Below are 22,762 nucleotides of genomic sequence, written 5' to 3'. Positions count from 1 at the left end.
TTCTGAGAGCTGAAGTCCATACATTTAAAACTTACTGCAATTGAGATGTACTGGTTTAAATGGTTTGTTCCTGTCTATGAAATAAAGCCTGACACTTACTTGAAAATTGTTTGCTCAAGTTTTTATTTTTTCCTTGTTTCTTTGCAGGTTGATGTGGAAATTAAACGTTCCTAAGTATTTACTGGTATTATTGTGATTATGAATATTATCCGCCTAAGCTTTTATAGTTATCTGACAATACACTTGCAGAACAATTCATCTTCACATGAACCATATTTGGTCAATCATAAATCTAATAAGCCACCCAAGGATGTCACATCCCAAAGTAGCTAACATCCCGGAGTAGAAATGTCAATGTATCATTGATATTCTCAATGGCCAGGACGACCATGGTTCAAAGAAGAATCAAGTATTTGAGATTGAGAGGTGAGGAACAGAGCTCTCTTATTTAAATAGCTGGCATATAGCAACTTTTCTAAGATTATTCAAGTGCAATTAAACTGCCCACTGTGGATTGACAGTACTTTTGATATACCACAGGAAGTCAGAACTATTTATTTTTCTCCTGTCTTGCACTAATTTAAGATTCTTGTATGGTGTATGCAGAATCCAAACTGCAGAAAACTATAATATCTGAGAATTAAACTTTTACAATCTTGCAAGATTCTTCTCTTGGAGGTTCACACCAGCTAAACTGAAAAATGTGGGTAAAAATATCTATGACAGTTTATTTCAAATACATGTTCACTAGGTACAATGGAATTTACTTTTCAAGAGTCTTTGGAATCAATAATCTACTGCTAAAACCAAATAATTGTTAAATTCCACAGAAGTGTGCATAAACCACCCTTAAGCTCTTTGGGAAAGTAGCAGAATGATAAATTAATTAACACTCAAACAGCAAAAACTATAATCATTTTTTAAAAGAGAGCTCTACAGCTGCCTGTTACATTCATAATTCACAATGCATGTTTCCAGTCATGCTTAACCCGACCTCAAAATACCAATATAATCTCTATGGACGAGGAACCCTACACTGTAGGACAATGTTCTCTTTGAAGTAGTTTTGTATCATTGGGATTTATCCATCAGAAATTTATCCACTGAATTTTTCCAATCCACATTTGAATAGTTTTTTGAATTAAAAAATAGCAGTAGATACCAGAGTAATATTAACCTATATTAACATAAATTGAATAATTTGAATAATTCTGAACTTCTTCTAAGAAAAAACCTATCATGTTGAAAACAGAACAACAGTATATTTTAACTGTGATGCAAATCAGAGAGATGTTCTCCAAAACAATCTCATCTCTTAGATACCACTAGCACAACAGCATATGGTTGAACTACAAATAGCTGTATAAAATAAGAGTGGCAAGAATATGAGCTTCAAGGGGGGGCATGTTTCCTTCATTACACATCCTAAGCATCTATTATATGAGGTTAAATGACCTGATGGTACTGCATTTACTTCAAACAAAATGACAGTGGGATAATAATTTTCCAGTGCTAAAAAGAGATTGCTGGTACAAGGTCCTTGTTAGACAAGAAGGAAATTTATGCTTCTCAGAAAAGTAATACATACATTCTTCATTAAAAAAAGAATGAAGAGTGTTTATCATTTGTGTATGAAGTCTATGTAGATTTTCAGTTCAGTTCAGGAAAAAAAACCTTATCCCACTATCTGAGAATTACAAGATTTGATCATACTGTTTAGCCAATGTTTACAGGAGAAGACCTTAACCAAATTATGCATACACACATATATGACTTCTGTCATATATTTATTGGTCTTTGTTTTAATAATTTTAGCTTGTAAATTCCATATGTTATTAATTCACCAGATTCTGTAATAATGAGCTTATATACATCACTGATTTGGTTTGAATAAGCAGTATTTGTATACTGAACTTGCATGCTATACACTTTGTCAATTCCTTAACCACATAGCTATGTGTCATAAAACATACTCTGCAGTGGTGGGATTCAAATATTTTTTTACTACCGGTTCTGTGGGCATGGCTTGGTGGGCATGGGAAGGGAAGGATACTGTAAAATCTCCAATCCCTCCCCACTCCAGGGGAAGGTTACTGCAAAATCCCCATTCTCTCCTGATCAGCTGGGACTCGGGAGGCAGATAATAGATGGAGGTGGGGCCAGTCAGAGGTAGTATTTACCAGTTTTCCGAACTTCTCTAAATTTCTGCTACCGGTTCTCCAGAACTAGTCAGAACATACTGAATACCACCTCTGATACTCTGTACTCAATAAATATTTGTCAGTTTCCTGCTAATTACTAATAATGATTCTTTACTCCTATCCAGGCAGTCAGAACTAAAATGATTGCCAAAACAGGGCCGCTGAGAAATTAGAGGGTGGTATGCATCTAGTCAAAAGATCTCTATAATTTGCAAAAGTACAAAGACATTTTTAAAAAGCAATGCCCCAATAATGAGTATCATTTAGAAGACGAAAAAAACATAATACAGGAGTTGGAAATATATCCTCACTGAAGGGAAAGCTAGCTAGAATATTGTCACAAGTCCCTTTTGTAAATAATGATTAGCACTTGTACTATTGGCTGCTTCATAGAAATAAATTGAAAATCACATTAACTGTACAATACCTAAACAGCACATCTTTAGTCTTTTCCTTGAAAATGACACAACACAGTGTCAGTGTTTTATAGGATGGTATCTAAATGCATGGTGTGCAATGTCCTTATTTCTGTGTAGTTATAATAATGTGGCTGCTTCCTAAATATTGCTGCTATTTTGAGTTGCTTGAAGTGGGAAATATCTCTTCCATTCAACCTTCTTCAGCATTAGCAGATAGTTTTCATAAGAATCAAATCTACAAGATTCAATTCCATTCTTATCAGCACTACCCTTTCTCCCTACGAGATCCAGCACCACTGAGCTCTTCAGAAGAGGATTGTCATCCAAAGTGCTGAGCAAGCCCACTACTCCCAGGGCCAAATAACTTATTCATGTAGCACTAGACTATTTTTAAAGCCTCCCTCAATTAAGGCAATGGTTTTGCAACTATTGAAACACTTACAATGTACTTAAATTTGCACCTTTCAATAATTTGTTGACAGTTCAAGACCTTGAAAATGTAGTGAAAAATTAATGATACAGGGAATAAGTTAAATGTAAATATTCTTGATGAGTCTTATTTGACCCAACAAAATGAAAAATTATTATTTTTCACTTTTTTTCCATTTACCTTCAATTTAAAAGCCTTGAATTCCAATTTTGGGATTATTCGATGGAAAATGAATAGGAGGGGCAGAGGAAAAAAATAATATCTTAGATTATGTTTTGCTAAATAGTTTTCTTTTTCAGGGAATTAAAATACACCAAAGAACGTTCCAAAAATAATGTTTGAGTAAAAGTTCTAAACTCAATTGAAGAATTGATCCTGAACTTTCAATCAAATGCCAGTACAACTTCAGACAAGGCTTCAAAGATATATTATTTTTAAAAGAGCTAAAATATTACTCCTATTTCAATCAGGACTATTATGAGAAGTCCACTTGCATGGGTAAGAGATTCTGTACATAGAACAAATCTGGAGTGGGCACTCCAGGCCATTTCCAACAGCTTTCTTTCCAGTTTGCTCACATCTGCTCCTGCCTACAAAGGCAACCAGGCACCTCATTTTTATACTGCCTGCCAAGGAGAGATCTCTCTTCTGCAACTAGCATAGAAAGCAGCATATTGGCATAAGATTTCAGCACTTCAGCTGTCATTACTTATTAAATGTTTTTATTATAAGCTGGGTTGTCAGCACCTTATAAAAGTCATATCACTGTGCCCTACTTACATCGGTTTGTCAGTTTTGGCTGCAGTTGTTAAGCGAACCACTAACAGTTGTTAAGCATGACACCATGTAGTTGCAACTTAAAACTTACTGCTGGCTCCCCTCATTGATTTTGCTTGTCAGAATCCAACTGTGAAGGTTCAAGTGGTGATCATGCAATCGTGATATACCCTGAGATGCTGCAATCATCATAAATGCACACTGGTTGCCAAACACCAAGTCATGTAAATATTTTGTGATGGCCACAACTTCAAACAGTTTCCTTGTTTTGTCATAACTTCAAAAAGTCACTGAACTAATGGTTAGTAAGCAAAGGTTAACTGTACTGTGGGGGAATTCTCCAAAATATATTGTCACTCACAGATCAGCTATTTTTTTTGTTCATATCATTTAGAATTAAATAATTGCCTGGAAATCAATATAAATCCTATCATTGAGATGGGGAAATGACTGATTCTTGGATGCTATATTTAGAGCAGTAAAGGTTTGGGAAAGTGCTCGTGTTAGCCTGATGATCATTCATTTATTTTAAAGGCACATAAACTTTGGGCCCATATTAAAATAGCTGAGAACTGAGTTGAGGCCCCAGTTGTGTTAACAAAACCACCATGGAAGCATGATACTCCATTAACACAAGAAAGAGCAAAGTTAAAAATGTTGAGAATTGAGAAAAGTCTCATGTAATATTAACTTTACTGCCTCAAAAGAGTTGTTAGGCAGAAAGCTTAAAAAGATGATAAATTTCGCTAGTCAGCTCTTCATGTCAATGTCATAAAGTCTACATCTGCAATCCACAAACTTCTTTGCATTTTCCAAATAAAATTGTTAAAAGTTAAGTTGCAACATTGTATATTGACTGGGGAAAAAAAACCCAAACTGAAAAAAAGACAAAGCTAGATTGATTAAGTAGTTAATCTTGAAACCAGGAGACAGTGAATTCTAGTGCTACCTCAGGCATGAAAACTGGCTGGGTTAACTCTAGTCAACTCAACCCACTTCCCAGTGTTATTGTTATGGGAAAATGAAAGGAAGAAGTTTTATGTATATTTTCTGCTTTGGGTTAGTTATAAAAAAATAAAAATAGGAGACAGATAAATGATAAATGATGGATGGGTGGATGGGTAGATGGGTAGATGGATGGATGGATGGATGGATGGATGGATGGATGGATGGATGGATGGATAGATAGATAGATAGATAGATAGATAGATAGATAGATAGATAGAGGGGGGAGAGAACAGCAGGAAAGCCTTAGAAATTCTGAAGTGTTTTTAAAAAGTCCTGACGTACTCCCAATTAATTTTTTTCTCCAAATGTAAGACTGCTTTGATGGTAATTGAATTATGTTCTCATACATTTACAGAGTTCTAAAAATATTAATTTCAGGTATGAAATAGTGTCATGTGGTCACTAGAGATAGAAAAGGACTTCTTGGTACATAGTCAAATCACTCAATTAATATGCTATAAATATGTATAGTCAAGTTTTCCATTTCCCATGTATTTGCCAATTTATATCACAAAGTTTCTGTTTTTCAGTGTGATGCCAGATTTATTATTGTTACTATCAGCATACATCCCAATAAATCATGGTGTTTCTTCATTTATATTGTCTGGGATCATACCCAATAAAATATTTGGGTTTTTAATTTTTATTTTAGAATTTTCTGGATGTTTTGCCATATTGCTCCTAATATTTTTGAATCTTTTTTCATAAAGCAAAATACCCAGTTATATTAACTATAACAGAGTCATTAAGCAACTCCTGCTATGTATTTAGTCTATTTCTTGAGTCTACATGTACCATATGTGATCACATCTTTCTTATTATAAATGTCCTTGGATTAAAATCATTTGAAAAAATTCCAAATTTTTAACAGATGTAATCTTATATGTTTTTTTTTCAGATTCTTCTCTTTTGTTTCATTGTATAGTACATGAAGACCATTGTCTAAGCCTGCTTCTTTTATACTTGATCTCTGGCCATTAGAAGTATATGAACTTCGCATGACTCTTATAAGATTACAATCTTTTAAAAACATTAAATGTGCTTATGGTAGGTCATACAAGTCTACCAGATGTTTAGATTGGATGTGGCATTTTTATCCATTTATCGATTCTGTCCAACAGACCTGGGATAGATAGATGTTGGTGTTGGCTGGAATGTAACCCACACTAAATAAAGCTACCTTTTACAATTGACTAATGGTGACTGATGGTATTCAAATGGTGATTACACCCAAGGCACCTATTACTACTGGTACTATCTTTACTTTCTTTGGCCACAGTCATTCTATTTCTATTTGCAAGTTTTTGTATTTTCTGATTTCTCCAGTTCTTTCTCTTTTATTCTTCTGTATCCAGATACAGCCACAACCACTATCTAGCCTTTTTTGTCACTTTGACAATTGTCAATAAATTGTCTGAAGTGTTATGTGGCTGGTATTTTTGTATGTGTGAATTCTGAAAGTCCTAGAGCACTTTAGTCTCTTCATTTTCTGTTACTTTTTCTATTTTATGGTCCTATCTTGCTTGCATGGAAATGGTATTTCTCACAGATATTCCAATGCACTATTGTTGCTACTTTGTCATGCCACTGTTTATAATCAATGTTTGTGATCTTCTTGCAACAACCACATCTTTCACTGTCAAGGATACGATACAGTAAATATACTGTATTATTTTTAAAAGCTATTTATTATTCTTTTGAATATTTCATAATTTCCCAGAAATCACAGTTGCTGAATATTAAATGAATCCTACACCCCAAACTTTTTGCAATACTGTTATTCCTCTCACTAAGGTTTTCATGTCCCGGCTAGTGTTAGATCCCACATATGTTGGATTTTATGTTCTCTTTGATAAAGTGATTTGAAAATAGAGGCACTCTGTTATTTCCTTAGCAGGAACAGATCATTCTGGTAATTCTTACATTGACAGCTGATATAATCTTTTGATAGTGTGGTCTAGTTACTTCAAAAACCTAGATAGCTTCCTGAATGTGCTTGAGGAATTTTGTACATAATTTGTCAGTGATGCTATCAGAATAATAGAATAACTGAGTTGAAAACAACCTTGGGGTTTTCTAGTCCAACCCCATGCTTAGGCAGGAAGCCTAGAACATTTCAGACAAATGGTTGTCTAATCTCTTCTTAAAAACTTCCAGCATTGGAGCATTCACAGCTTCTGGAGGCAAGTTGTTCCACTGATTAATTGTTCTATAAATTCCCTAGCCAGCACAGAAGTTGTTACTAGTCCTTCTTGGCATAAATAAATTATTCTAATTCATTTATGAAATGGCTTTCCACAATTCTTTGTGTATCCAAGTTATAGAATAAGAATTACATACTAGGTATCATAATCATTAAAAATAAATTGTCCAAAATGATCATGCCTTATATAAATCTACAGAGCGATCACATTTGGAAAAAGTAGAGTTCTACATTACAACACCACAAAAGGCATCCCTGTAGCACTCAAAATGATGTAGAAAAGAGCAACAAATAAGATATAAGGCTGGAGCAGCTTCTCAAAAAATAAAGGCAACAATTTGTTTCCACTTAGAGCAAAGCTAGGAAAGAAATAGAGAGAGAAAATCAAGAAAATATGGCAGAAAAAAGCATGAATGGGATGAAAAATCTTAGATTTTTGTCTCAGTTTTGCAACTCATTTGTTGAAACAAAATGCTCGGAGATTACTGATCGAAGGAAATACATCTTTACACAGTTCATAGTTCATCTATGGAGTTTATGGACTACACATATGAATATTGAATACCAATTCATTTGGTTTAAAAAAAAGAATCTGAAGCTGTGTATCAATATTGAATATTGGGGGAATGACAGAGGAAAGGGATTATTTTTCTAAGCTTGCAAGGTTTCTAGTGTACCTGTTAAACATTCTGTGACAGAGAGTGCTGGATTAAATGAGCTATAAACCTGATTCAGCAGGTTTTCAGGTCTTCTTATTCTGTTATGTAGAGGGAAAATAAAATATAAACCAAGAAACTAATGTAAGTGTAAAGCTGTTCATAACAGCCATTGTTACTATAGTTTGTTCTCACTCAACAGCCACTCATTCAATAATTTCTTGAAAGCTCATACTTACACTGCTTGTAGCATCCCATTTGCAACCTTCTTTGCTGGCTTCTCACAAAGAAAATCAGTGGGAAAGCTAGCAGAAGGTTCCAAATAGTGACTATGTGACATTAATGCTTATAGACTTGCAGTGATTTGCTTAACAAAGGGAAGAGAAGTGTCAGAATTTCTGTTCCTAAGTGGTGCAAGACACATGATGTTCACACTTCACAATTTCATCACTTAGTGATGGAAATTGCAGTACAAGTGAGGACTACTGAATCAGAATAGAGTTGGAAGGGACCTTTGAGGTTTTCTAGTCCAGCCCCCTGGTCAAGCAGGAGATCCTATACCATTTCAGACAAGTGACTGTCCAGTCTACCTATATAATATTTATCTAACACTCATATGTTAACCAATAAAAGTAGAAAGACAGGGCATATTCATCTAGACTTTATTCAAATGTATAGAATTTCTTCCTCTTTAATTTCTCTCAGCATTTTCACGCTGCTATTTTAAAAGTTGAAAATTAAAGTGAAAAAATTAGAGAATGAAATATTTCCCCTTGATTCTTATATAAAATGTCTCTGTTGAATTTGTTTATTCTTTTCCATCATCTGCCAGTTTGTCTGTGTAGAGCTTAAAAAGCAGTATTACAAAGTAAAACATCAGTCCCAAAGGAAACCTGTATCATTAGCTTCAGATCTCAGTTTTATCTACAATCTTCCAATTACAACTGAACATTCTTGCTTTTTATAGTTACTGTGACATCAAAGTTTAGCAGCTAAGGACAAGAATGTTCAAAGGCCATAATTTCATTCTTTTATTGCAAAATATTGTAATAGAAACTCCCATTAATGCTTGGATTTGAAAAAGGCAGGCTATTAATGAGATCTATACATGTCTTTTTTTATGGGGTGGTAACAAATGCTTATTTATTAAAGAAACTGAGATACTTTTTTTGGAAAGGCAAATTAGAGTTATTGAAAATAATGACAGGCATTCTTGAGTTTATGAACTTCTAAATCAAGGTAAGTTTCAGTTCAGTGACATGCAGTCAGATAAGGCAGGGGAGGCACAGCCTCACCACTGTCATCATGAAAAGAAAAAAAATGTAAAAGGAAAAAGGCAAGAGCTGAGGTCAGGCAGAGTCACTGTGGATGCTTAGTGCTTAGTGCTTAACTGTTTAAAAAAGCGCTCTCTATAGGAGGAGGCAGGAGAATGATGTCCCTCATCTAGCCTGACCTGAGGCATTTTATGATCACTCGAGCAGAATTAAGCAAGGGTTAAAAGCCGAAAAATTCCTCATGTAGGTGAGGCACATCGTTCTCCTGCCTCCTCCTATAGAGAGCGCTTTTTTAGAGGCTTTTTTAAACAGTTAAGCAGAGTCATCCACGGTGACTCTGGTAGCAACTGACCTCAGCTCTTGCCTTTTTCCTTTTACATTTTTTTTCTTTTCATGATGACAGGGAAGAGCAGAGTTGAAATCCTCTCTGAAACAGCTGGAAAAGGTACGTGTGGGTCAGAAGGAGGGGGAGGAATTCAAACTCCATCTTCCTGGTGTAGGCCTTTGGGCAAAGGCTGGAGGGAAGTGCTCTCCCTCCCCAAGTGTAGTTTGATTGCAGGCAGAGCCACGTTGTCTTTTCAAACCTGAAATCAGTGAAGCTGGGCTGGATCCTTCCAGGACTGGGGGAAAGTGTGTGTGCTCCAGTATGGCTCTTTGACTGGCTTCCTGCCTCCTCCTGTGGTCTCCCTGACTCCCTCCAATCCAACTTTGTGTGTGTGAGAGTGTGTGTGTGTGTGTGTGTGTTTGAGAGGGGGATGGAGGTAGAGAGGGAGGAAGGAGGGGAAGGGAGAAGAAAAAGAAAAAAGGAAACTTATTTCGCAAAGGAGAAAAACAAATGCTGTCGCTTTAAATCAGAACTGAGCATGCCTGGCTGTGGAATTCTGGGAGTTGAAGTCCACAAGTCTAAAAAAATTTGAAACCCACCACTGTGTCAGTGCCTCACCAGCAATAAACCTCACCGCACGTCACTGTTTCAGTTGTCTACAGCAACTGTTCTCAACCTAATGTCCTTCAGTTTTGTCACAATTGTGGCATCTGTACTACAACTTATCTGAGACGCACAGGTTGAGGAAGGATATTTTTTCCTCTAAAATCTATTATCTGAATTATAATATTATTTTCACCTTAAACATCAGAACAAATATGATGCTGAGAACTGATAAATATATTCAGGGAAATGCAACACAAAACATGAGATTTTGACCTGCCCAACTCTGTAATAATGCAAATCAAGACAAGTCCTGGTTATTCACTCCTTAATAATACCGTTTCCCCAAAAATAAGACGTCCCCAGATAATAAGCCCAATCGGGCTTTTGAGGGTTTATGCTTAAAATAAGCCCTCCCCTGAAAATAACCCTTCCCCGAAAATATTGCAACACAGCAGCAGCCATGAGGTGACCATGCTAGCCACCTGCTGCACCTCAAAAATAATAAAACTCTCCAAAAATAAGGCCAAGCGCTTATTTCGGGGGTCAAAAGAAAATAAGATCCTGTCTTATTTTTGGGAAAACACGGTACTAATCTACTTCTTCTTTCAAACACATTGTATCTCTTTTTTGTAATTTAGCCTGTTTTAATCTTTCAGGTATAAATTCAACAAATTTCTGCTTTATTTTCTTTTGGAGCCCTCAAATTAGTGCACTTTTTGATAGCAAATTTATTATATTTTCAAACTTCTGGATGTACTAGATATAAATAATTTTATACTCTTACTTGCAAAAGACTAAGGTTAGGAGCCAAGAATACATTATCCACTTTTTGACAAATATTCTAAAAATGGGAGAAGTTTGCTTCTAAAAAAAATAAAATTCAACTCATAAGTCTTCTGTGAAGGAAAGAGTCTGGAAAATGCAGAATTACTTCACCATGGGCTTTTCTTATAAGTAAAGTTAGAATACAGAATAACATAATTGGAAGGGACCGTGGAGGTGTTCCAATCCAACCCACTACTAAAGCAGGACACATTATGCAATTTCAGATAAATGGCTGCCCCCCTCCCATTTCTTGCATTTTGCTTATCAATTGCTGCCTAAAACTGACACCCTGGCTCAAGATCAGGACCAAGGCTGCCCTGTTTCCAGCTCAATTTTGTCATTACTGTTGATAAGATGAAATATTTTCAGCGATTAGAAACAGCATTTCAGAACAAATAGTTTGAACCTGGTCATGACAACTACAGATTTTTTTTTAAAGATTTGTTAACAGATTTAAAAAGGGGAAACTATTAATATAACAAAAAACAATTGCATATCATTGAAAGAGAAAATTTAACTAATAAAATTGTACAATATGTATCTAGTAAATGTGCTTTTGTATAATCGTATTACACTGGGTGTTAGAAAGGTTTGACATACTTTTTCTCTTCGTGCAAGATGCATTGTTAAACTTTCTTATTCCTACACAGCCATGGAATAGATGGGGGTTGTGTATTATGTAGTTAATGTCTAGCTGAAAAAAGGATTTCAACACAGACTTTTCTGATTATAATAAAATTCTGTCAGTAATAACAGAGTTAATAGTACAATTCCCCATTGTTCGGCTGAATCAATAAACTACATACAGTAACAAGATAGAAAATGTTTCGACTTCAGAAGAAAAGGCTTATGCCTGCAGGGGACATACACTGGAGAAAGAAACATTATTTACAATAAAAATTTTGTTCGAGCTCAGAGACCAAGACCTTAATCACAAATGTGAATCTATAAGGATTTACTTTTGTCTGCTAAGTGCTAACTCAAACCTGCCATCAAATATGGGATATTTTCAGAATGTCAGTAGCTGCTTGCTAATCTTTTCATTTAAATAAAACAGTTTTGCTTGACATTATAATATGACACCAAAAGAATGCAGGAGATTTTGATATTTGTATAGGTCAGTTGCTCCCCTTGCACAGAAGCAAGAACAATCTTAAACAACTATTATTTCATAAAATACCAAAGGCTATTCATGCCATATTCAAAGCAACTGAGGCTCGCCATAAGTGGCAGTGGAATATAAAAATGACTCAAGGATAAAATTGGAGGTTACACCATTTTCCCATAACCTTGTACCTTCCAGAAATTTTTAATCAGGAACTCCATCATGCACACCCAGCAGAACCACAAGGTCTTGTGAAATGAGTAAATTATACATAGAGGATTCCATGAAGGGGAATATAATACAACAATTATTTTTAAATGACTGTCAATATTGTTTAAGTGAAATAACAACATTTCTCATGACATTTTATCTGACATTCTGCTCCCTTATAGCTTAGAATTCAATATGACTCCCTCACCCCATTACCCTGCCATATACATATACATTTCTTTTTTATACAGCAATTTCTATAGCTGCAGGTACATGGAACAGCAATCTGAAAAATACTATGACCAGACATGTACGCATCTTATATGTTACTTTTGTTCACAGAAAATACTTATTAGACAATGAATAGGACAAATCATGTGGAAATAAAATAGCAACGTATTGTTTCCGAAAGAAAGATTTTCTATCTTTACCATGTTAGTCAGACTGATCTGCATTTTTGACATATATAAAGCTGTGATTCTTAACCCTGGCAATTTTAAGGTGTGTAAACTTCGACACCTGGCTGGGGAATTTTGAGAGTTCAAGGCCACAGATCTTAAAATTGCTAAAGCTGAGAAACACTGGTGTAGAGTATTAAAAATACAGAGACCTTAAGCAGTCATCTGACGATAGCAATTGCAATTCAGTTAAAAAAACATGTAAGGGGGCAATCTTCTATATATATACAATACTGCCCTGACCCAGGCCCTTTGGAACATCTTGCCCACTGAGGTAGGATTGGCTCCCACCCTTCTGACCTTCCGCAAGAGCCTCTGCCAGTTGGCCTGGGGTGCCACGGAGGGGATGTTCTTGGAGATAGTTGATGGACTAATAGATCCCACCTCACCCCCTGCACATCTTGCTTCCTTCCCTCCCATTTTAATCATAATTTTGTCATCTTTAAATCATAATTTTGTAGTCCTAGGACTATGATTGCATCTCTTTTAATGTTGTAAGCTGCCCAGAGTTGCCTTGTGATGAGATGGGCCACATAATTTAATAATACTGTATATATTGTAGGCTGAGGAAAATATAACCTTCAAAAATAATTCTATAGAAAATAGTAGAATGACTGAATTCATAGAACTGCACAGTCAAAATCAAATGCCAGTAGTAAATGCCAGTCATCAATGGTAGCACTCTAAAACAACATCAATGTACAGTTTTAAAATTCTCTGACAAGTTAAGTTAAACTCTTTGTTTTCATATTTCAAACAATATGAAATATTGTTTGTTTTGTTGGATGGTTGTTTTTAAAATCATTTTGATACATCGCTTTGGTTAAGGAAATATTCATTCCAGTTCAGAAATGAATTAGTATAGAGGGGGAAAATCAGTGTTATTTATAATGAAAATTCTCCCAGTTCATCTTTACAATAGTTGGCTTACATACATTTCTTTTCTTTTTTTGGTGGGCTGGTTAAAAATGTTTGTTTATTAAAGAAATTGAGATTCCTTTCTTGGAGAAAGGAAGATTAGGGTGGAAGGAGGAGCCAACGTCACAATGTCACAACATGCGGTCCCGACACTCCAAGATGCCGTTGATACTTTTGCCCCTGGACGGTCCATTGTGACCTAAACCATCCCGCAGAGACAGTGATCAGGAAGACAAAGCCTTGCTGGTCTCAAGGACATTGCAAAGTCCCTGATAGACCCAACAGGCAACCCCAAGGCTGATGAAGTCAGGATGGCTCCAGAAGGAAGGAAGTGAAAAGAGAAAGTGAGTCCATCTACTGAGGTATTTTTTCTATTTTGGGAAAGACTGCCTAAAGAAACTTTTTTTAAAGCCAAATTAGATACTTAAGCAAAAGAATTAAGCGGCGAATTTAAATCACACCGGATTGCTTTGGAAAAGTTTTTTTCTTTGTAATTATACTTTGTGGATTGAAGTGCTCACAACATTTATCCTCTCTTCTCTTAAAATGAATGGATTGATTTTTCTTCTTCTGCCTTTTGTTGCTTTATTTTTTGACTTTTGGATGAAAACCTTCCTTTTTATTTTAACAATTCTTCATTTTGCTTGTTATTAAATTCCATTAAAGAAATTTAAAGAACTTTGTTTCCTATAAACCAGAGATAAATATTAGAAAGTGAAAAGTAGCAACACTGCCACTCGGAGGTCAGAGGCTGGAGTTTTTGAAACAATGTATCTCTTATCTTTCCTTCTTTGATCTCACTGACTTTGCAACTGAAGGGTTTGCAATTTGTTTACAGAAACTGATAAAAAGCCAAGGGCATGAATTGTTTTCACAGGTGCCTTTGAGAACATTTTTGGCAGGGGAGAGAAAGGGGGAAAAAACCCTTCTCCTTTGGAAAACATAAAAGATCTTGTGTTCAAGTCAACTTAAAATAAAAAAAATAAAAGAGGCCTGGAAGGCTAGAGTGGCAGTGGCTATTAGTTTTTTTTCTGTCCTTCTTTTTTGGAAAACATGGATCAATATTCAGCTGAGGAAACATTAAAATTCCAAAATATCTTGGCTGGAATTCAAAATCTATTGGAAGGATATGGGAGAATTGAGAAGAAGTTGGAAAGACTAGTCTTCCTCACAGCAAAAGATGAAGTGGCTGGAGCCCCAAAAAATTAAAGGGGAAAATGAAGACATAGAAAATAAAGACAAGACAATAGATGAATTTATTAATGGAGCAAATGTGGGTGAAAGTGGAAAGAAGGGAATATGGAAAGGGGAATTCTATGAACTGGAGCCCTACCCCCCAGATTCCAAGATACAGAAGAAAAAGAAATGGTAATGATGATGGTTCAAGAAGAGAAATTCTTTCAGAAGCATGATTGACAACCAAAGACAAACTAATTTTAGTAACAGCTGGAGGGCAAAGAGATTGCCTGAGAGATCCTTCAAGCAACAAAGTGCAGAGATAAGTTTATAAAATCCTTATAAAGGAGATAAAAAGAAGACAGACACCACAATTGGCAAGAGAGATAAGATTGTTTTGTTACTGGAAAGATACAGGTTGAAAATGAAAGTTAATAATAAAAAATAGTTGGTTTTGGTGATCAATAAGTAGGAATTTAGTAATTCTTAGATTGTTTTAGATAGTTATTAAATGCATATCCATTAACAAATAATTAACTATAATAACAATAATGAAATGATAATAGATACAGCTTAATGATATATACATGTAATGACAAACTAGTAAAAGAAATTTTGATTTAAATTACAAATTGCGATCTGGGAAAAATCTATAAATTTTATTAACAAATTTTTATTTAAATCTTATCATAAAGGTGTAAGGTTCTTTTTTTTTTCTTCTGGATCTGACGAGAGGAGATGGGATATAAATAGTAAATGATTTTTAGCCAATTATAATAACAACAAGGAAATGTAAATGGATATTGTTTAATAATACATACATGCTCTGGTATTGGGAAAAGCAACTTGGATACAAATCCTAAACAGCGAGTTGTGGGGGAAAATGGGGGGGAAGATTCAGAAACTTTATTAATTGACTTTTACCTAGAAGATGTCATGAAGGTGTAACGTTATTGGAGGATTTTATGAAATAGCTAATGAATGCCATTATGTGGTTGTGTCTTTAAGTATGAATGATTTGAGGTAAAAGCACGTTCAAATAATTGTAGTCAAATGAAAATTGTGGTACATTGATAGTAAGATATACAAAGATTTTTGATTTAAAGTGTATAATCTAATATGAACCATAAATAAAGACTGTGGAAGAAATGCACGAAAGTTACCTGTAGCTAATCGACACGCTTTCTACAAGATGTAATGAAGGATAATTCTTTTTTTGTGTGTTTTTGTTCAATTAAAATAAAAAAAAACTTTTTTAAAAAAGAAAATAACGAAGGGCATTCTTAATCTTATGAACTTCTCAATCAAATTTAAACTGTCTATGGCACTTTTCTCAAACTAATGTCGTTCAATTTTGTCACAATTGTAGCAGTTGTAACACAAGATATCTGAGGTGCACAGGCTGTGAAAGGCTGTCTTACAGGCTTATTACAAAGCAATTAAAACATGCTGAAATCTCCCTAAGCAACAAGATAATATGATAAAATTTCAACAGTATATTTGCACGTTTTCACACAGTTAACATAATACCTCTTTTTATCCACTATTCCATATACTTCCACAATATGATAGTTTGTCACATAGACACTAATTTATGTATATATAACATCCACTGCAGCTCTTATTTTGCTGCTCAATCCAAAGATCTCTAGAAGGCAAAATGGGATGAGAATTGGAGGTATGATTGGTCCAATCTCACATTTCCTTTCTCAGATAATCTTAGATTGGAGAAAGAGGAGGAGGATCTTCTTAGCCCTTCTACTCTGACTAAAGATGATGTGTGGAACACACTCTCATAGCAACAAACATGGGATGGGGATGTATCACCACCACCCCATATCACCTGTCTCTCATTAAGTAAGCTTATGCCTGAGAGAAAAGTAAATGATGATGTCAAACAGTAACATATTTAAGCAATGTAATGCATTTATAGAATTCAGTTTAGTATGGTGCAGCTATCCATATAGTTCTTGTATTAAAAATATATGTACCATATAGTAGTAAGAATGCTGTTCATAAACTATGCAAATCACCCAATACCTAATAAAATACCACTTGATTTGTATTTATATCGAGGCTCATTACATTTACATGTTTAACATTTAAAGAATTTTTCCAACTAGATTAACTTTGCAATGTCCTCAATTAAAATATATGACAATAAGGTATGAAATTAAGGCAGTCATTGCTAAACAAACCAAATCAAAGTAAAAGCCAAGGATTCCATTAAGAAAAATCTAAACTAAAAATAATTAAACTCTTGCACTTGAAGTTTTTGATTATTTATACTTAGTTTGTAAATATGAAACACATCTAACCAACATTTCCCAAAAAATAGGACATTTAAAAGAGACAAAGTTCCCAAATAAGAATATATAAACATATACTTTAGCTAAATTTAATTTGGGTCATCAATGTTCAAACAGAATAATAAATTGTGTCCTACCTATGGTGGTAATAACAGTCCCCGCAAAGAAGAAGGAACTTCCCAAATCCCAGTGACTGACTTGACTTGGCATATTTCCTTTAGGATTGACTCCTGCAGTTATTGCTGCCACAACTTGCTGAAAATTTAAAGACATTTTCTCAGTATTTATGAAATATAAACAAGGATATCAGAACACACTATTCCATATACTTGTGAAAGTAATCTATCTGTCTAGTCAAAAAAATAGCCAAAAAGAAGGGTGGAACATCTTACAGCACATTGAAATTGCTTCAGTTCCAAGAGTTTGTGATCTGAGTCTGAAATATAATTAAGTTAAAATTATTGAACTCACTGAGAGATAGCAAGTGTTCATGGCTAAGGGTAGCCTTGAATTGAATTTCCTGAGTATTGGTCTTTTATTTTAAGCAATTTAGTACACTGACTTTTCAATATTGTGTAAGCTTTGGAAAAAATATATAAGTAAAGTATAAAGATCATAGGCATATCAATATTTTGAATCAGCAATCATTTTAGGATTAATAACTCTTAACCTGATCATGAAATCATGGATTAAAAATTAAAATCCTGACATCAAGAGTTTCAATCCTGAAATAGGCAATAAAATCAATAAGCAACTATACGCCAAATTTTATTCATGCACTGAATTCATGAATAATCATGAATAAGATAACACATTGGCTATGATATAACTTGTAGAAAAGTAAATAAGAAATGTAAATAAGAAACAGAAACTTGTTTTATGTATCAGAAAATCACTTCTCCTACTCAAATTATGAATGTTCAGAGAAGGGTTAATAATTGTAACAATCAGCATAGATGCTGAAGGATTCTATCCCAATAAAAATTATTTATTTAATAAGCATTCCATTCATTCCCAATAAAATGCTTTATTCCACTTAGTAAGCTTTAATAAGCATTCCATCCAGTGCAGTTGAAAAATATTCTTAAAATAACTTTGACTGACCTAGTAACATACATGTCAATACCTACACATTCTGAATAATAGATAATAAAGTAGTATAACACTGGCCCCTAATAATTAAAATATATATTTGAGGATTTATTTTGCTACTGTCGAAAGAGTGTTTCTCAACTTTGTTGACTTTAAGATGTGTGGACTTCAACTCCTAGAATTCTTCAGTCAGCATGCTAGGGAATTCTGGGGCTAAAATCCACATATTTTGAAGTTGCTAAGGTTGAAAAACACTGTGTTAAAATAATTAAAACTGCAATCCTTAGCATATTTACTAAAAAGTTCCTTAAAAGAATAAACATTAATTCTGGGGTTAGCATTTATAATATTGTTTCAGTGAAAGGATAGGGTAGGAGAACACAAACAGCAATGCCTTTTACTGTTTTATTATCATATAAGTACTGGTGTTTTCAGCTGACGTAAATCTTTACTTTGTAAACAGATATTTTGTAATATAAAAGTTTTACCTGTTATTTTAATGAATCGGTATTTCCATCTTAGTAAATGGTCTTTTTTTAAATCCCACTGATCTGGTTTTAGCATATTTCAAAGTAAGTGCACACTAAAATACAATCATGTATTTGTGTTTCTTCTATAAGATGGCAATGACAAACAACTTTTATACTGTTGCAAATATAAATCTATGAATATATTCATATCATCACCTGGAGTCAAGCTTAATCTGAGAGAGTGTTAATGATTTTTTATTCTAAAATACAAGAATCATATACTGGAAAAGAAGCCACTGTTTGGCTATAATATCTATTCATTTCAGTTGAAATCCTTAACTTCTGAGAACATACCATATGTACTCAAATTTTTGTATAGCCTCAGTAGTATTTCTCAACCTTGGCAGCTTGAAAATGTGTGGACTTCAATTCATGCAGGCTGGGAATTCTAAGAGTTAAACTCAATACATTTTCAAGTTACTGATGTTGAGAAACACTGCTCTGTGGTCTGACCAAATTACATTTCTAAAATTCAGGAGCATACATAGTAGTGTCCTTCAGAAAAGTGACCGTCTTGGCATTGCAGTCATCTGTGTATAGGATAACCATACATCTTCCTTTATCAACTGGAAAGTTCACACATAAAGATGTTAAAGATGGATTTTCTGGACTGTGCAGTGCACATTAAAGAAGAGAGAAGCCTTAACACTGACGTTTACAGAAAACTCTCAAACACAAACCAGTAGTTACATTTTGATTCTCACCACTTACCAGAGCACAAAATGGGAGTGATCAGAACCCTACACCACTGGACTGAAAGTTTGCCTACCAATAAATAAGGTGGGGAGGAGTAATTAAAACATGTCAAGGAATCCCTCAGGGCACTCATCAAATCCAGAAAAAGATCCAGCAGGCATTCATCCATTACAGACAAAGAAGAGAACAAGAAATGTGACAACCGGGGACTGGAAGCCGTTAAAGACTGGATGAGAGCAAACAAGCTGATACTCAACCCAGACAAGACCGAGTGGCTGTTGTGTTTCCCTCCCAAAAATTTGACCACCATACCATCACTCAGGCTGGGGGGACAAAATTTAAACCCCTCAGAAAGGGCCCGCAACTTGGGAGTCCTCCTGGATTCACAGCTAACTTTTGACCACCATCTCTCAGCTGTGACCAGGGGGGCATTTGCCCAGGTTCGCCTGGTGCGCCAGTTGCGGCCCTACCTGAATCGGGAGGCCCTCACAACAGTCACTCGAGCCCTTGTGATCTCTAGGCTGGAATACTGTAATGTGCTCTACATGGGGCTGCCCTTGAAGAGCATCCGAAGACTACAGCTAGTCCAGAATGCGGCCGCGCGAGTGATCGTGGGCGCACCACGGTTCGCCCACATAACACCGATCCTCCGTGAGCTGCACTGGCTACCTGTTGGTCTCCGGGTGCACTTCAAGGTCCTACTCACCACCTATAAAGCGCTCCATGGTAGTGGATCTGGCTATTTGAGAGACCGCCTTCTGCCAATTACCTCCCTGCGTCCCATCAGATCGCATAGAGTTGGCCTCCTCCGTATTCCATCCGCCAGTCAGTGCCGACTGGCGACTACTCGGAGGAGAGCCTTCTCTGTTGCGGCTCCGACACTATGGAACAATCTCTCCGTGGAGATTCGTACCCTCACCACCGTCCAGGCCTTCCGCACAGCCCTCAAGAACTGGCTAACCCGTCAGGCCTGGGGATAATTTTATTTCGCCCCTCCCGAATGCTGAGTGAATGTTGAGTTTTATTGTCTAATTTACTTTGTGCACATTTCTTTTTTTTTGTATTGTCCCACACTCCCCTTCCTTTTTTGATTGTAAGCCGCCCTGAGTCCCCTCAGGGAAAAGGGCGGCCTATAAATAAAATAGAATAAAATAGAAATAAAATAGAAAAAAAACAACATTGTCATTCCAAACATTGCAGGAATATTTGAAAAGCTCAGGAGAATTTTCAACCAACACAACATAAATGTATATTTTAAATCCAAGAATACACTAAGATATAAGCTTCTCCACTCTAAGGATAAAACATACATACAAAAACTGAGCAATGTCATATGTGCAATACAATGCAGTGCGACATGTGCAGATCTGTATATTGGTGAAACAAAACAACCATTTCACAAGAGTAGGGCACAACATAGGAGTTCAAAGCCATCAGGACAAGATTCAGCTGTCCATCTGCATTTGCAAGACAATGGTCACTCTTTTGAAGTCAGCAAAGTCCACATTTTGGTTTGAAAGAGGAGTAAAAGAGGCCATTTGTGTTAACATTGAGCAGCCCTCTCTCAACAGAGGGAGAGGGATAAGACACCTATCTCCAGTCTACAACACAGCTCTTGCAACAGTGCCAATAAGATTCCATACCCAATTGCACCCTGAGGGCAAAGATAAACCCTGCAAGTGGCCACAAGAGCTCTCACAGAGAGTGCTAATGGACCAGATGACTGCAAATAAATACAATTCTTCCATCTCCCCATCTCAACTGTTAGTACCAGAGGTGGGTTCCTACCAGTTTGGACCGGTTCGGCCAAGTAGGTAGTAACTTAGCCTGCCACACCCCTGAACCAGTTCTCTTGGCAGCAGCATCTTGTTTTTTGCCTCTGTGCATGTGCAGCAGCATTTTTTAGTACTGAGCATGTGACCATAGTGCACATCAAGTCTGTGCATGCACAAAGCGTGTCCCTGAGCAAACCGGCAGTAGCAGCAGCTGGAACCCACCCCTGGTTAGTGCCTATTCTTTATTCCCACCACCACCATAACAACTGTTCTTCTTCCTCAAGGAAAAAAAAACAGTCTAGTTGCCTTTTGAAAAAAGCACTTTTGAGATGACAACAATGATTATAGTAATTTTCAGATTTGTGCCTATCATCTTAAATATGAAGTTAGATTCTTGCTGTACAATCAAGTACTGATATGACAGGAAGGAATGTTTTTTAAGACTTTCATCTTTTGGAGCCACTTGTCCCCAATAAAGAGTAGCTCTCCTAGTGCAAACATGAAAAAAAAATCTAGCTGCAATGACTTAAGGATGGATCAGGGAAGAATCACCAGTGCTGGAATGCGTTTTCCTCAATAAGCATTTTGTGTTATTATATGCTACTATATAATCAAGGAGGGAAGCAACCTAGAACTAAGAATAAATTTCTTGACAATTAATCAATGGAACAACTTGCCTCCAGAAATTGTGAATGCTGCAACGCTGGATGGTTTTAAGAAGACATTGGACAACCAATTGTCTGAAATGGTATAGGGTTTCCTGCCTGAACAGGGAATTGACTAGAAGACAACCAAGTTCCCTTTCTGTGTTATTCTATATATTGGGAAAGGGGTGTTTTATGCAAGTTTTTTTTCTAATTTTATATTCTTTTTTAATATTTTGTATATTAGAAAAAAAAATTATTACTTTTTTCATTCCCTAGTTCTATTTCTGATATGCAGTGGTATTAACCGCACCATCACTTTGACTGATACATATTTGCCTACCTTTTATAATCATTGTACAATTAGACGAGAGCAATTTATCGATTGTTACATTTATATGATGGCACATTTATGACTGACTGATATTTCCATATAAACACATGTTACAGCATTAGTAATATATCACAGTGATATCATATAGAGCATTATAGGTAGCAATTGCTATAAAACTATTCAATTCATTCTGGCATGATACAAGCAGATTTATTTAATGTATTTACATTTACCTAACATTTATCTTTGGAGTCCCAACTTCCCTGGGAAAATAGCCTACATAAATAAGATATGAGTATATTGAAATATGTATCTTTCTTACTGTTCCCCAAATTGAAATATATCAGCTTTACATTACATTGGATGCAAACAACATTGGGATTCTGGAAGTGGAAAAGGTTGAAATTGGAACATGTACTATAGATATGTAATGTTAAGAAAAGCTCACTTAAAAGAAAAGGCACCATGAATCCCTTGGCAGACACAAGAGATTACAAGAGACAAGATGGGCCTTGCTCAGAAATAAGCTAAATGCTAGATTCAATTTCTAGAAGATGCAACGGATTACTTTGCCCAAATCACAAGTGGGATACATTTTAACAAAAAAAATATATTTCCAAATATATAACACTATAAGAAATGAGGTGGGAAAAATATCAATAATCAATAAATAAATAATGTTAAGAAAATTTAATACAATAAGAAATTATGCAAGAATACTGCCAGTGCATTGCACTCTTCTTTTCTCCTACTGTCATTTGTAGCAAATTTTTATATATTGGAACTTCTTA

The 22,762-nt window shown here is 35.4% G+C and overlaps 1 protein-coding gene across 1 annotated transcript in view; it reads right to left on the bottom strand.

Moving 5' to 3' along the window:
* Window positions 1-22,762, bottom strand: part of KCNK2 (potassium two pore domain channel subfamily K member 2) — a 71,030-nt gene that overhangs the window by 34,961 nt on the left and 13,307 nt on the right. Inside the window, exon 2 of the mRNA XM_087717792.1 lies at window positions 17,038-17,155. Coding sequence (XP_087573918.1) covers window positions 17,038-17,155 — 118 coding nt within the window. The remainder of the gene's footprint in view (window positions 1-17,037; window positions 17,156-22,762) is intronic.

This window comes from Thamnophis sirtalis, unplaced genomic scaffold (assembly GCF_051295495.1).
Source record: "Thamnophis sirtalis isolate CommonGarterSnake01/CBP01778 unplaced genomic scaffold, rThaSir2_p1.2 scaffold_6, whole genome shotgun sequence".
NCBI classification, from domain to species: domain Eukaryota; kingdom Metazoa; phylum Chordata; class Lepidosauria; order Squamata; family Natricidae; genus Thamnophis; species Thamnophis sirtalis.
This window is presented reverse-complemented; position numbering and strand designations above follow the sequence as displayed.